At 27.8% G+C, this 15,095-nt stretch overlaps 1 protein-coding gene across 2 annotated transcripts in view; it reads right to left on the bottom strand.

Moving 5' to 3' along the window:
• Positions 1-9,800: 9,800 nt before the first annotated feature.
• Positions 9,801-15,095, bottom strand: part of LOC112595168 (ionotropic receptor 40a) — a 44,581-nt gene continuing 39,286 nt past the window's right edge. For both annotated transcript variants that reach the window (XM_025340276.1, XM_025340277.1), the window contains 6 exons: positions 14,010-14,138; positions 13,652-13,752; positions 13,301-13,460; positions 11,333-11,429; positions 10,224-10,462; positions 9,801-10,069 (listed from right to left, as the gene is read on the bottom strand). In XM_025340276.1, the coding sequence (XP_025196061.1) occupies positions 9,930-10,069; positions 10,224-10,462; positions 11,333-11,429; positions 13,301-13,460; positions 13,652-13,752; positions 14,010-14,138 (866 nt within the window). In that variant the 3' untranslated portion in view covers positions 9,801-9,929. The remainder of the gene's footprint in view (positions 10,070-10,223; positions 10,463-11,332; positions 11,430-13,300; positions 13,461-13,651; positions 13,753-14,009; positions 14,139-15,095) is intronic.

Raw genomic sequence — 15,095 nt, 5'->3', positions numbered from 1 at the left:
TACATAATTTTATGTTCTCTTCTTTCCATAACACGTAGGTATGTATAAGCAACATGTTTAATCTCTTGAAATTCCAGTTTTTCTTACTCATTGATTAGTATAAAAAATCTAAATAATTGTTATAAATGCTGCAACGTGTAATCAACCGTATATTTATTTTTCGAAAAGTGGTTCTTTATTAGATAGCCACTTTCTGTCCTTTTAACCGGATTGGCTGTTGCAACAATATATAAAAATCTGTAGACTGTAGTCCTTACAAAATGAAAAACAAAGCATATTTTCTCTTTCATATTTACTATACTTCCTTAGAGTTATAGCAGTTACATTTTGTATACTTACATACGTATAGTGTAGTTTATTACAATATAAAATATGGTTATAGTTAGATATCAATTTTTAGTATTGTAATTTGATAATTTGATATTCAATGAATCGATGTTATTTTTCATGATATTATGATTATTTGTATTTTTATTACCATCTATTCTATATTTTCAATGTCTTTACTCATACAATTTATCATATATTATAATGCATTTATATCGTATTAGGTATATCAGGATTTTCTCTATTATACAAATAATATTTGGAATAATTTCTATAATCGCTATGGAAACAAATTTTAAAGTTCTTTTGTAAGTTTTAAGATAGGTAGATAGAGGCTTCATGTATCAAATTAAGGTCACGCGTTACGAAAAAAGAACAGTACCCATTTATAAAATCCGAGAAAATAATGAACAAAAACGTGAGCCTGTAACGACAAAAATTAATTATTAAACAAACAAAAATTAGAAAAAGAACAAATAGATAGGTCTGCATATTCATTATTCAGATATCGATGATATGAAAAAACAATCTAATATTGTAATGTTTTGTCTTTTAAAAATGAAAAGTGAAACTCTTGCTGACGCTACGGAAAAGTTAAGCTCCTTGAAAATGATGCGTATTCTCAATAATTTAATGTTTTATTTAACGGCAATGGTGAAATTAATAAAATGTTTTGACAAAATATAATTTATAATAATATTTATGCATAATCAATTATACGTTGTATTTTCATGCTGTAAAAGTTGTAGAGTAATCAGAATTGAGTTAAAATTAGAAAAAAAATTAATTGAAAATATTTTATTTATAAGATATTACAGTAATTTATGTATTATATTTTACTAAAAATGTTAATATAATTATTTATTTCAATTTTTTTTTACTTGAGTTATAAACTCTCAGTTTGTAAAAAAGAGATTGAAGGGAGATTTGTTAGTAAAGCGAGCTTTAAGGGACACAGTCCCCTAGTTTCAATATAGAATAATATAATTTTTTTTTTTAATATTTTTTGCCTTTGTTTATAGTAAACGTTAATAATTTAAGGAATCAAAACTGTGTCAAACTAGGTATCTATACCTATGCAGAATAATATTTGAGAATCTTTATTTTTGTTTAAAACGGATGTTATTAACATATTTTATAGCTGTTATTTGAACCTATTAATTTAACGATAATGGGAAATAAATATGTAGGTAATAGGTGTACAAAAAATGCAAGTACCAGTAGTACCACCTACTTATCTTGTATACCTATACTGTACTTGTAGAAATATTTGAGTTAATTGATCAATTAAATTTAGATAATAAGCACTCAGTAGTACTTATAAGTCATACATGTCTAAAATAAATTAAATGAAACTATATTGTTTGCATTTCACGAATCATGACATGTACTAAAATACACTATGCGCATGATTAGTCGATGTAATTGTTGAGCTCAATTTATTAGTTAAACACGTAATATTATAATATATTTGTTTTGAAAATTATTAAAAATGACAGACAGACAATATAGACAATAGTTAATCTTACCTATTATTCACATTATATATTATATTGTATTATAATGATTAAATGAGGATTATATCCATTGTATTGAATTGAAATTAAAAAATGCATTTATATAATGTATAATTTATTTTGGTATCATAGGTTTAGGATTCAAAGTAGGTACATACTTGCTTGTTTACATTTTAAGAAAGTACTTTAAAAACAGTTTCATCACCATCGTCTGTTTTGAACGGAAAATTAAGGTATAGTTACTAATACTATTATGTCTCCTTCAATAATTAATTCTGATTTGGAAACTAAGCCGAGTAGACATATTGCTATGATCACACTAATAAAGCTGCAACATAATAATTATTGGTAAAAATATTGAATAAATCTATGAAACCAAATGATCATAGATATTCTAATTAAAAATTGTTAAGAATGATCTAGTTAATGTTATTACAATAATAATGATACATACAACAACGTAGTCGGCGAGCTTAAAATGTTTGGTCACATTGACTACATAGCAATTGACAATATATATTGAGATATCTACTTAGTACCTACCCATGTGCATAAGGCTAAGATACTGTAAAATATGTTGGAAAGGGGTAATTATTTGGTAGCAAGCAGATCAGTGTAGTCTTGGCGTCTAACTTGTCTAAGTTGGAATCCTGCTTTAAAAAACAAGTGAAAAATTCTTGTTTTTCTATTCAATCTATTGAAAATGACCAATTATTTTTAAAATATCGTCTGTAGTATAAAAAGAGTCAAAATAATCGCATAACACTTCTACTGGATCGATAAATTTCTGTAGCACGGTAGAAAGAGTAATGTTTCTGATTATTTGGTTTCTCTATCAACGGACGCCCTTTAATAAATTTAACTACTGTAATACCTATAAAGTATAAACTTATTTTTATTATGGCTTGTTATAATTAACTTTTATCCATATTTTCAATGAGAGTTAATTTCAAAAATTATTTAACAATCAAAATTGACTGATTCAGTTATAAAGTTATTACACAAGTAACTTTTAAATTTAATTTTAACTTTCAAGCTTGTCCGTGTATTGTGATCAGTTACATATAAATAAACTACCTACCAATACATTATTATTTATTACTTTATTTCCCAATATTAGTTCATAAAATACAAAATAGTACTCAATAAATAACAAAAGTCATTTCTTGTTAGAGTAGTTACTTAATTTTATTGAGCACTATTATATAGCTATTAAATGCACATTTTTATCCGCATTTAAAACCATGATCAAATGTTCAAAAAACATGGTTTTAACAGAATTTTTTTTCTTAAAACAAATTTTTCTCAACTCTGGTTAATGCTTTATTTAATGACGAAATATTATGATTTGCCTTATTATTCATACAATTAAAACGTTGGGCGCCTATTCCTATAAATATGTACATTTTATGCATGCTACGTACATTAATTTGTATAATAATAATAGTAATAATAGTTATGAATATTTATTTAGTTAGAACACATCTAGATGAATACGTGAGTGCTTTTAAGTTATATGTATGTGCGTTGTTGAGGATTAATTGACCGTGAACAATAAATGCAGTGTATTATTGTACATATTACTAATATATAGTTATGTGCAATTATATAATTATATGCATTTCATTGTTTGTTTTCACATATATATAATTATTAATAAATATAGTTTAATATAATTCAATGCCTTTAATGTACTTACCGATACCCTATAGATGTTACAAGGCTGTCCAAACGAGTCTTTTACATAATGTGTATTGCTCAATAGCCTGCTAGGTATACATAATACTATGAGTTGGTTAAAAATTATAACTAATTTGTTTGGATATACGTAATAGTTATTTTTAGTATCTAGACATTTATATCCTAATAGTTGATTTGATTTGTAAGATATTAAAATAAAATACTCATTTCCCCATAGTAGTAGGTATTATGTTGAATTTCCTCGTTTGACATAAATAATGATCAATCACATACATATTTTTGTATGTGAATGTTATGACATGTAGCAATTTAGTTTCTTAAAACTTAAGTATTCGTTGTTTAGGTATATTTGAATATTTTATACAACATTATCACTACGGTAACAATGTCATTACATGATGATATTTAAAAATAATAAATACATATTCACACATGACTGCAGTTAAATTATAACTTCTATGAAAATTAAATGATAATATGCTTAAATAAATTTTCAGTTATTAGCTCGTATGATATTTATACATAAACGATCTTTTAAAAATTATCGATTTTGAAATTTTACCTAATAACTACAAAAAGCTGTTAACAAATTGCCCTTTTATTGTTAAACCAACATAATGTTCAACAATACTATAGCGGCCATATGGAATCGATCAATTTTTGCGCAGATCGCCACAAAAAACTGTCTCTCGTCGAAAAAGTGTGAAAAATGAATTAAATAATATAATTAAAAAATATTGTTGAAAACGATATTAGTGTTTGGTATTGGCACTCGTCTGAAAATGGCATACGAGTGCGCCCGCAGATATTATCCAAACGCATCGTTCTGCACATTTTTTAAAAATCGCCTCAGGTGGATGTATAAATAATTCAGCGTTAATCCACAGTGAACGATAATAATATGTGCCCCGTGGCATAAATTTATTATATTGATGGTCGGATGGGTGGGCATCACAATTTTTATGAATGTCATTATTAGATACGACAGTCGAAGTGGTTATTGCAGTTGGGTGCACAATTTTTTTTTTTTTTAATATCTGCACGTAAATTATTTGAGCGGCTAAAACTTGTTGACCTCTATAATATCATATGCCGCCGGCCCAACTACTCGTTACGAAAATCAGGATCTTTTGGGTGGGCGCACGGTATATCAAACAGATCAGTGTTAACTTATGACTAATGTCGTCACTGCGTGAGGTATCGCGGTAAACGTTCAAGCGGTTAAACCGACTACATTTTATTGGCGGCGATGTTAAAAATCGCGAGTACAACACGTGTGGGACCATGCATACACATTTAGGGAATGTGATGCGAGGTGATCGGACAAGTCAAACTCCCTAATTTGAGCCGCTTTTCGTATAACCATCACGGCCGCAGAGGAGTTTACACGGCGCTAAATAATACTATTCGTACGACACGTCGTGCTATTGTGCTGCCGATAGCACAGGCCTCGGGCGGCTGACGAATCCGACCCGAAATGTTATGGTAAAATCCGATTCACACTAGCCAAGACGACAGTGGCGGCGAAAAAAAACGTACCGATAAGCGCCGGGAGTATGATGGTTTGAAATTTCTAATTAGCTGAAATACTCAGATTCATCAAGTCTCGAGTTAAATATAAATAGCACCACCATAAAACACATGTATAGGTTAGGATTTGGAAAAAGTACGTGTTTAACGCAACGCAGTGCGCTATTCGTCGATGTCGGATACGATATGGAAAAACGATTATATAAATAAATTACGAAACGATAAAGGTAAACATACAGACAATGAGGAATGGATAGGCCATCCCCAAAATAAATATCCAAGGGGTAACGTTCCCGGAGTTAAGGTATAATAATATGTCAAATCGATATCACCGTTATACCAACAGAACCCAAGGTGATCATCCGTTCCGTGATGTTGACGCGTTGTGAGACGTTTTAGGTCTATGTAAATATCGCCGTTTGTACACACAGCGATGACTGATTAGATGTTCTTACCGGACATTGCAGCCGATCTGTTGACGTGCCGCTAAGTGTGGATTGACGACCTTTACTATCCACTATTAAATGTATATACATCAAATAGATAATAACAAGTACCTATCAACAACCAATATTTGCGATTTGAATATTTAAACACGAACGGAATGAAGTTTTAACGAATAATTTTAAAACGTATGCCCAATAAAAATCGATACGTATTATGCAAATAGATCACAGCCATTTCGTCTGACGTGTTCAAAGTTGAACTCGCATCGACTCTGGAAATATTCTGGTAGATCATGGTTAGATAATGATATTACGATTACCGCGGCCAATCAGAATACGACAATAACTACGCAACACGACAGACGCCGTAGCTGTGGACCCGGTTTAAGTGTATTCTAGGTAAAAGAAAAACTGACTTTTGTTCATGGTATAAAAAATATAATATATTACATTGTAGCTTATCATTTGGCAACATTCAAGAAAGCATATTATTTATCCATTCTATATTATTTGTAAATCGTAATTATTATATTTTAACAGTGTCTCAAAATATTTCAAAAACACGAGGATCTTCGAAGAAAAGACCAAAGAACAAACGGCCTGGACGCGAAGCGACTGATACGTATGTATTTAATATTAAATCTATAATGTAAGTTATACGGTCCGATAAGTTTATTATAGCCTATACTTGATAGAAAAAAATTATACAAATACAATATATTTCTATTTGTGATAGCCTATAGGTAATGCTATATAATAGTTATTACAATGTCATTATACTCTATCAAATAGTCGAATACATTTTCGATACGATATTATCATTTAAAAATGAATATATTTTTCTTAAAGTTATTATTTTGTATCAATTCTATCGATCTGGGAGTACATATGAAAGCATAAAAAACGTCATGTTCTACGTTAATATAGCTCGATTGATATGTATATTTTATATGTAATCTGTAGAAGTAAAAACTAGAAATTATATAAACATAATGATGTACGTAAAATGTTTTTATTTTGATTAATTAACCAGCATACTTTCTTTGCGTATGAATTATAATATGTGAAATACTGATGTGTTATATACGTTTTCAATACATTTTCAATACGAAATTATTAAATACTTTTAAATATTGTTAGGACGAGTAAACGAAAACATTATTTTTTAAATGCAGAAATTTCAATATACAAAAAGTATAAAACTAAAATATATTGTCAGATAATCGCCCGAATTTCCGTTTGTATAAACGTAATACATATACGTATTAAGTATACGAATATATATACATATTCTTGTATACCTATATTACCTTTACAGATGTACATACACACATATATATTAACATTTATATATAATATATCATATACGCACATCCGTATATATACAGGGGAAACTATTGGACGTCTGTCGTCCCACCGTGACACGTCGCGTCGACCTATAATTTAAGCCCGTTAGACTTTCATCCCCCAACGGATCACCGGATTTCGCCCTAGGATAGTAGGATCAATCGTATATATATATATATATAATAATGTTTTTATTGAATGTCACCAATTCAAGACGTCTAATAAAAACATCCAGAGCATAATATATTGTGGTTTGAGAATTGGTATATGGGTTATTCTGTCTCAGTACTGTCCACAGTTTAAAATTAAATTACTTCTCCCCAAAGCTTACCCACAGACCGTCCTTTAAATCACAATGAAAGAACATGAGTATTTTCTCGTGTAAAAACGTCTATAGCGTAATTTTTAAACGCGGAGCTTCAAGGCTGAGAAAAGTCAATACAATATATTACATATTAATAATGTAACATTATTATCACCTGTTTATGTGTAACTGAATATTCCTTAGAAGTTTATATGAAGTTGTATTTTTATACGTTATTTGATCTCTTTTGAAATTCATAAGCATAATGCACACAATACTTTGACAGTTTACAATTTAGTATTTACAATTATACATAAGTAAGGTTTGAATATAAAGGCAATATAATTGATAAAAAAATTATTTAATTTATAAAAAAGCAATTTAAAATTTTTTTAAAAATTAAATAATTTGTATATTGTATATTTTAACTATAGTTTTGTAATAAAAAAAAAATTGTGGACTCACGAACAATTTTGAATCTAGTATCTACGTATTATAAACATAGTTTAATCTATAGATACATGGTATGGGTACTTTTATAAGCGTTAAATTCACTGGCCATACTAAATACTCGATAAAGTATTTAGCGATATCGATAAAAATCGTCGTTAATAAAACCCATCAAAAATAATTGACGAACGACAATGACACAGTCTTCAGAAGATTTCTTGTTTTGTTATGTTAAGACGCATGTTGTGTATATAACTATCAAATCCATCGAGAATTAAACACAAAAAAGGCATTTATAAATCAAAAATGCATTTATAAGTAAAAAGCTAAAAAAAGTATTTATAAATAAAAAGGGCAAGAAAAAAGAAATACATTTATCGTCTTGAATATTAAATGACACATTTTTATACAAAAATTATTTTTTTATTATTATTATTACTAAAAAAAAGGTTTTTGCCTTCATATCTGAACCCTACATATAAGTTTAATAAAAGTAATGTAAAAATAATAAAATAACTCATATTTTTAATACTTTATAGTTTTGTGTGTATTATTCTTGGGTTGAACGATTTAGTAATTAATAATAAAATGTTTACAATTTGATCAAACGAATACACGTCATAATGTCGCTGTAAAAATGTCGCGGTTAAAATGTTGTAAACACAAAAAAACTGCGAATACAAAAATATCGCGATGTCAAGAATATGAAAAATATAATATAAATATTATAATTAGGGTTTAGATTTATATGTATTTATGAAATCAAAATATGTACATAAATATGTAGTAAAAACTCAAAATATGTATTTTAATAATAGGTATGATTTATTTATTAATATATCTATATAACTATATACCTGTGATGTCAGTGTTCCTAATACAGAATGGGTACTAAGTTGAGTAGTTTTTGCAATATTTTTAAGTCTTGCCATTGCTTCTTTAGCTTCAACTTTTGCAATATCAGCAACATAGTTATGTTCAGTAGTATGAACTACATTTTGTCCAGATGAATGTAATCGACCGCGACATTTCTTTGTATTATACTCTATGCGCTTCCAAATAATTTTATTTTCGTTTTCTCTTTCTTTTTTGTATAAAAAAAGAATTAAACTTCAGTAATTTTCCATTTTTTTGGTTTATTATATACTCAAATGACATAATGTATAGATTATATTATAGAGTTTCTGCTATGGTTGTAGATTACACACTAACACTAACTACACACTAATATGTATACTGAACTTTAGTTTCGTAGTTTTTATATGGTATCTACTTTAATCTTATCTAATCTTACCTACGACTGAACGAAAACCGGAACTACGAGTCACGTTGGCGACTACAGCAATAATAATTACTACCTGCGACATTTTTATTTTGGCGATATTTTTACCGCGGCATTTTTACTGCGACACCTGATCAAACGATGAACGCATCACACTCCAAAAGAACCAAAATTACCAATATTACCAATTTAATTACAAAAAATCGAAATGGATAAAAAATAAATCTTGATGGTGTATAAAAGCTATTAAACAATTTCAGTAATTTTTAAGCAATTTAAATTATTTTGTATTATAAATAATTCTACATTTGGAAATGAACAATTATGTTCTTTTTATAGACATTAGTACAATATATTTTAAAATATGATAAGTAGTATACTAAATATTCTTTAAAATCTAAAATATGATTTGCAAATATTTTTTTACGAATTATGTAATCTATAAATCCTCCACATTTTTACTATTTTGAGCTTCATGAACCCAATACATTTAATACTTAAAAAGTCGAAAACCCCTCTCTACGACTTAAAATATAAAAGAAATATTATATAAAGATAATAAAATAAATACCTATTTACCTGCAGAGTTACATAAAATCGATCATGTCAACAGATATAACCTGTCAAACGTTTTGTTCGATACCAGATCAAGATAAATTGGACATGCATATCATCCTATTTGTTTCGTATAATAGTTCCTTATAAGAAAGAAAAACAAAATAAAAATACTACTTATATTAAATAATACTCTTAGTATTATGTAAATATCCTATTTATGGCGATGACTTCATATGTCTTATATCTATCCTATATTAATAATTTATCTATATATTTATCTTGATAAAGAGCTATTAGAGCTATTTATTTATTTATTATGTATAATATATTGTAGGTACGCATCGTGTATGAGAAATGTTTAAATGTATACTTAATACTTCAATGTACCTTTTATTTAATTAACTACTCGTCGGCGTCGCCAAATATGCTAAAAATGATATTCACTTAGAAAATTTAAAAACCGTTTTTCATTCTTTTAAATCGTATAATCTATTTTGGAATTTTATGGGTGCTTTTTGTTTGTAGACGAATGGAGCTTTGATGTGTTTTATTCGTTTGTTATTTTCCAACTTGTCATGCGACCTCATCTCGATCAATAGCAAAAACCCTTTAGAAAAAAAGAGTTGATTAATGTTTTGTATAAAGATAAGAGATATAGATACTCTTTTGTATTGAGTGGAAATCGAAGGAAAATGAGCGAGTATACATACATATTATAATAGTTTACGATTAGATACCTATTATAGGTATCAATTGTGTACCTGCCAAAATTGAGCCGATTGCCAGCACGTAAAACGCTCCTTGTAAGGTTTTCATAGACATGGCTATAGTCAACTGCTTGTCATCATCTTCTTGCCGGGGTTCTGATCCTTCTAGTACTGGCTCTATGACAACGGGCGTAGCGTCGAATTTTTCTGATCCCATCAGCTTGTCATTAAGTTTCTGGTATTCTTCTTCTGTGATTTTTGATAAAATACCACCCTCGAACAGTCGCATCAACCTAAATAATATCTTACATTATAATTGTGTCATAATCAACGCGTATTTTATTTAAATTTATATTATAGTCACACGTTTTTGTACGAATTACTTGACCGATTTATATTAAAGATATTAAATAAAGCTTTCGAGCGTTATTTTATAAATGGGGTGTTTCATTTAACATAAGACATTTATTATTTTAGAAAGCACTAATATTTTTGAAAATATTTATTTTACATAATTTTATCAAGTTATATAAAACAACGTTTTTGGAAAAAAAATAGTTTTATTATTTTTTGTTGTAATTATTTTTAAGTTTTTACTGTTTTAAATAATCACAACATTTTTAATTTTAAAATTCTAAGCAAAATATTGTTCAGAGTATTTCGATTAATTAAATTGAAATTCAAACAAGTAATTTTTTTTTAGTGTCAAAACTTTATATGTACATTTTTGATGATAAGTGAAGTAGTAAACAAACATTTTGCGAAGTATCTCATAACCATTCTACGAGATATTATGTATATTTATCATTCCACTTCACTCATCTGAACTTAAAACACTTAAACTTCAAAATTCGATTTTTTTTTTTTTAAATTAAAATACAAAATAAAATATTTTCAAAAACGTTAATAGTTTTTGAAATAATTGAGTATCTTGTTAAATAGATCACTCGGTACACATAATACTTGCGTCTTGCACATATACATTGGACAGAATCCATGAGAATAACGCAATTATTTTGATTATTTGTCACAGGCAAAACGTTGAAATTCTATTCGATTTTATAGTCTTAATGCAGAAATGTGACTACTATAAACGAATTAATTTAATAAGTGTATTAAATGAAAGCGTTTTAAAACATATGTATGAAAAGTGTTATTATTACACATCGTCAAAATTATTTCTGTAGGGGCACGCTCGTTGAAACGCAATAGCCGAATATCTCGTGTTTAGCTTTTCGCTTAGATGAAAATGTTGGGCACCTGTGTAAAAAAAAAAAAAAATTATAGTTGTGCATTATATATGTGTAGGTACATACATTTATCTTGTGTAATTTATACGTGTAAAAATGTCATAATATAAGTATATGAATTTTAGGGAAAGCTTTTAAAAAAATCCATTATTATGAGTTATGACTTAAAGTAAAAAAAATAAATATTTAAGTATAGGTTAAAATAATATGTTTTTATTCAATGTAAATAAAATTATAAATTTACACTAAAAACTATATTATATGCTGTATATTATTCAAATACAGAAAAGTATATTTACTATGAATTTTTAAAACAATAAATAAAATTGTATAAAAAATATAAAATTTAAATCATTACTGGACTTTTATGAAAAATGTTCTATTACAAATAAAAGGTATTAGCCTCCATCGGGATCTATAAATTCATAACTTTTACAATACAAGTAAGTTAACAAGAGAACGACACAAATCTCTTGTTTAAGGGGTTTTATTTGGGCAATTCGAATATTATTTTGATAAAAATTAAAATGTTAAGTATATATATTTAATACCTAATAATTCAATGTAACCTACTAGTAGTTCTATGTCAGTATACAAAAATCGGTTGTTGATTATTATATAAGTTATGATATTTTATTAGAAAATGGTTTCATGTGTAAAAAAGAACTTAAACAACCACGTGAGTTATGTCACGTTTAAATAAGAAGTCAGATGTATAAACGATAAATAGACAATTTTTGCTATGCCGTAGCATTTATTATTTTTAATTTATCAATATAAAACAAGTAACTATTGTTTTAAAATCCGTTATTTTTACGTTTTTAAATTTTTTTTTTTTTTTATATTAACAATTTACGAATAATAAAAACTTTATGATACAGAAAAAATTGTCTTTTATATCGTATTTAGGTAAATTTGGTTTTTTGACTATGACTATGTAAGCCGGATGAAATACGATTGTGAACGATTAAACTTTTTTGTAATACAATTACGGACAGCCTCTATGAGAAAAATAGGTATTGTTTTGTGTCCAAAAATGCATATCGTTGTGGACACAATTTAGTGTAACGTAGTTATCAAGTTGTGCGACGCAGTCTACCGAGACCATAGATTATCAATTATATGATCATTTTATCGAATGGATATCTCATGTGAGGAGATATTATTCTAAGAATTAAGATAAACGATATACTTATATATGTTAAGTATATCTTAAGCAGCGAACTTATAATAATATTAATAATAATAGAAATAGAAATGACTATAAGTAATAATTAATTTACAATAACATTGATTTCGAATTCGAAAAAAGTCTGGAACATTATAGTTACAAAAAAGTTCAATATCAAAAATTACATTACTAGAGTTGCTGTATAAATTAAAATAGAAAGCGCTCAATAGACGCATTTAAATCTACATTTTCTCTCTCTCTGTAATGATAACTAATTGTTTTTAAACATTGTAAAAAATTTTCTTGCATTTTTTAAAATCATTATAACTCGTTTTATTAATACTGAATTAATGCTAATTTAATAAGCTCAAAACTCCCACATTATTGAAGTACTATTTAAATATTTGACAACATTCGTATCGTTACCGTCCGTAATCGTGTTTTTAAAAAGGTCTTATCGTTAAGAACCGTCTACAATCATGTATCTCACCGGCGTAGCTCGAGTGGTAGTGTTTTTCGCGCGAAACGGTTTTCACAAACAATTCATGGGCGTGTGGCAGCCGTGATCGTTTCATAGTTAAACGTTAATCGTTATTGTATATCTATGCGCCGTGCTTAATTATGTCTGTAATGGCTTTAATACCTTCGTTAAACACTGTGAATAATAATATTCATTCATAGCGTGTCACATATAATTGTTGGTGTCTTACCAAATCGTTTGATATCGTAGTAGAACGTCTCTCGACCTCCTATAACGGCGTAATTCTTGTTGTCCCTGACTAATTGCATTCCTTTCTCGGTAGACCCTATTAGATATTCTCGTTGACGGGTCACGAGCTGTGACAACTCTTCGTATACTCCAGTGCCGTTCTAAACGTTTCGCGCGGTTAAGTACGCAATTGACAAAAATATGTATATTATGCGCGTGTGTGTTTACAAACTTTAATTAATTGTTAGGTGGGCAACATAAGTATACATAATAATATAATGATAGTGCAGTCGGGTATACATCCAAAATGTTTATAATGTATATAATATAAAAGAATGCATAATATTCTTACTTCTAACATGGCTTGCGAAGCGCTTTGGACTTCGACCAATAGTTGAAGGCCGGAGTCACGCATAGCTTCCGACAGTTCATTTAATGTATTGATAGGAGGTTCTGTCAACGAAAAAAGTGACAAAAGAATTATTTGGGTACATTAAACAAGACATATGCTAACTAAAAAAAACTAGGAGCACATTTTTGTGTTGTTTTTAATAAAATAACATTTATATATTTAAATTCTTAGGTAATATTATTAATCATATATACTTATATTATTTAATAAAATATAAAATCGTTTATTCTACTTTTAAAAATTGTTCGAATTCAAAACTATGATCATACTCCTAAAAAAAGTAATTACAAATAATCACCTTTTGGTGGTCTTGCTAGTATTGACGTTAGACTTGCTGAATACATGTCGCCAATCACGTATGTAACCGATAGCATTAATAAACCAGCCACAAATCGGATTTTATTATTTTCTGATGGAATAATTGCAGCTGTTAAGACAGTTATTAATCAATAGTTAGACAATTTTATAAGAAATAATTTATAAAAATATTATGCACGTCATTATTGTAGGTTTCAGTTAAGCGCAAGAAAAGATTATCGAAAACTGTTGGAAATGTTTGAAGAAGAAATGGTTTTTAAATTTAGTGTTAGGGTATTTTGTCCCGAGCCCGGGTATTTTTATTATTATCGTGAAAAAAATTAGGTTAATCGCTATAAGTACATATTATTAAATAATTAAATAATTTTCTCTGAGTACCTTTTAGAATCAGAGACGCATTAATTATTTTAACGCCCGGAGGCAAAATTAATTTTCCATACCCTCTCCATAGGGTTTTCAACCACCAGTAACGAAATATAAAGAAATTCGTAGATATTATAAATACGTATAGGTTCTAATAAAATATTCAAGTACGCTATACCAACTAAGCAAATTCAAAGAATGATTTTAATCCATGAATTCTATTTTAAATCTAATTAATAAATAACTGCATTACACCTTTATTAATAAAAATTTAGACTTCACTTAAATAATATATATCTACAATATCGTATAATAACTAGTAACAACTAGCTAATAACCTCTTTTAGTGCGTTACTACCATTTTTATTGATATTGGAGTAACAATTGATAATTTTCATTTGATAATCATAATTATGCGCATGATAATATGGATCTGAGACTCAAGGTGTATATATAGAACTTTTTTACAATACACTTCTGTACACTACAGAAAATATATCAACATATAGGAATGTTATCTTTTATACACTTCTATGACCACATAATAATAAAAAGTATTTAAGCGCTATTGATATTATTAAGTATAAAAGTAATTTATATAATATTTAAGTCGATAATTTACTGCAGTAAAATTAATAACTATCAAAACTTAATTTTAATTTAAAAATAAACTTTTAACATTTATTTATTGTTTAAGTTTCAT

This window comes from Melanaphis sacchari, unplaced genomic scaffold (genome assembly GCF_002803265.2).
Source record: "Melanaphis sacchari strain LSU unplaced genomic scaffold, SCAv2.0 Contig25_pilon_pilon, whole genome shotgun sequence".
In the NCBI taxonomy this organism is placed as follows: domain Eukaryota; kingdom Metazoa; phylum Arthropoda; class Insecta; order Hemiptera; family Aphididae; genus Melanaphis; species Melanaphis sacchari.
This window is presented reverse-complemented; position numbering and strand designations above follow the sequence as displayed.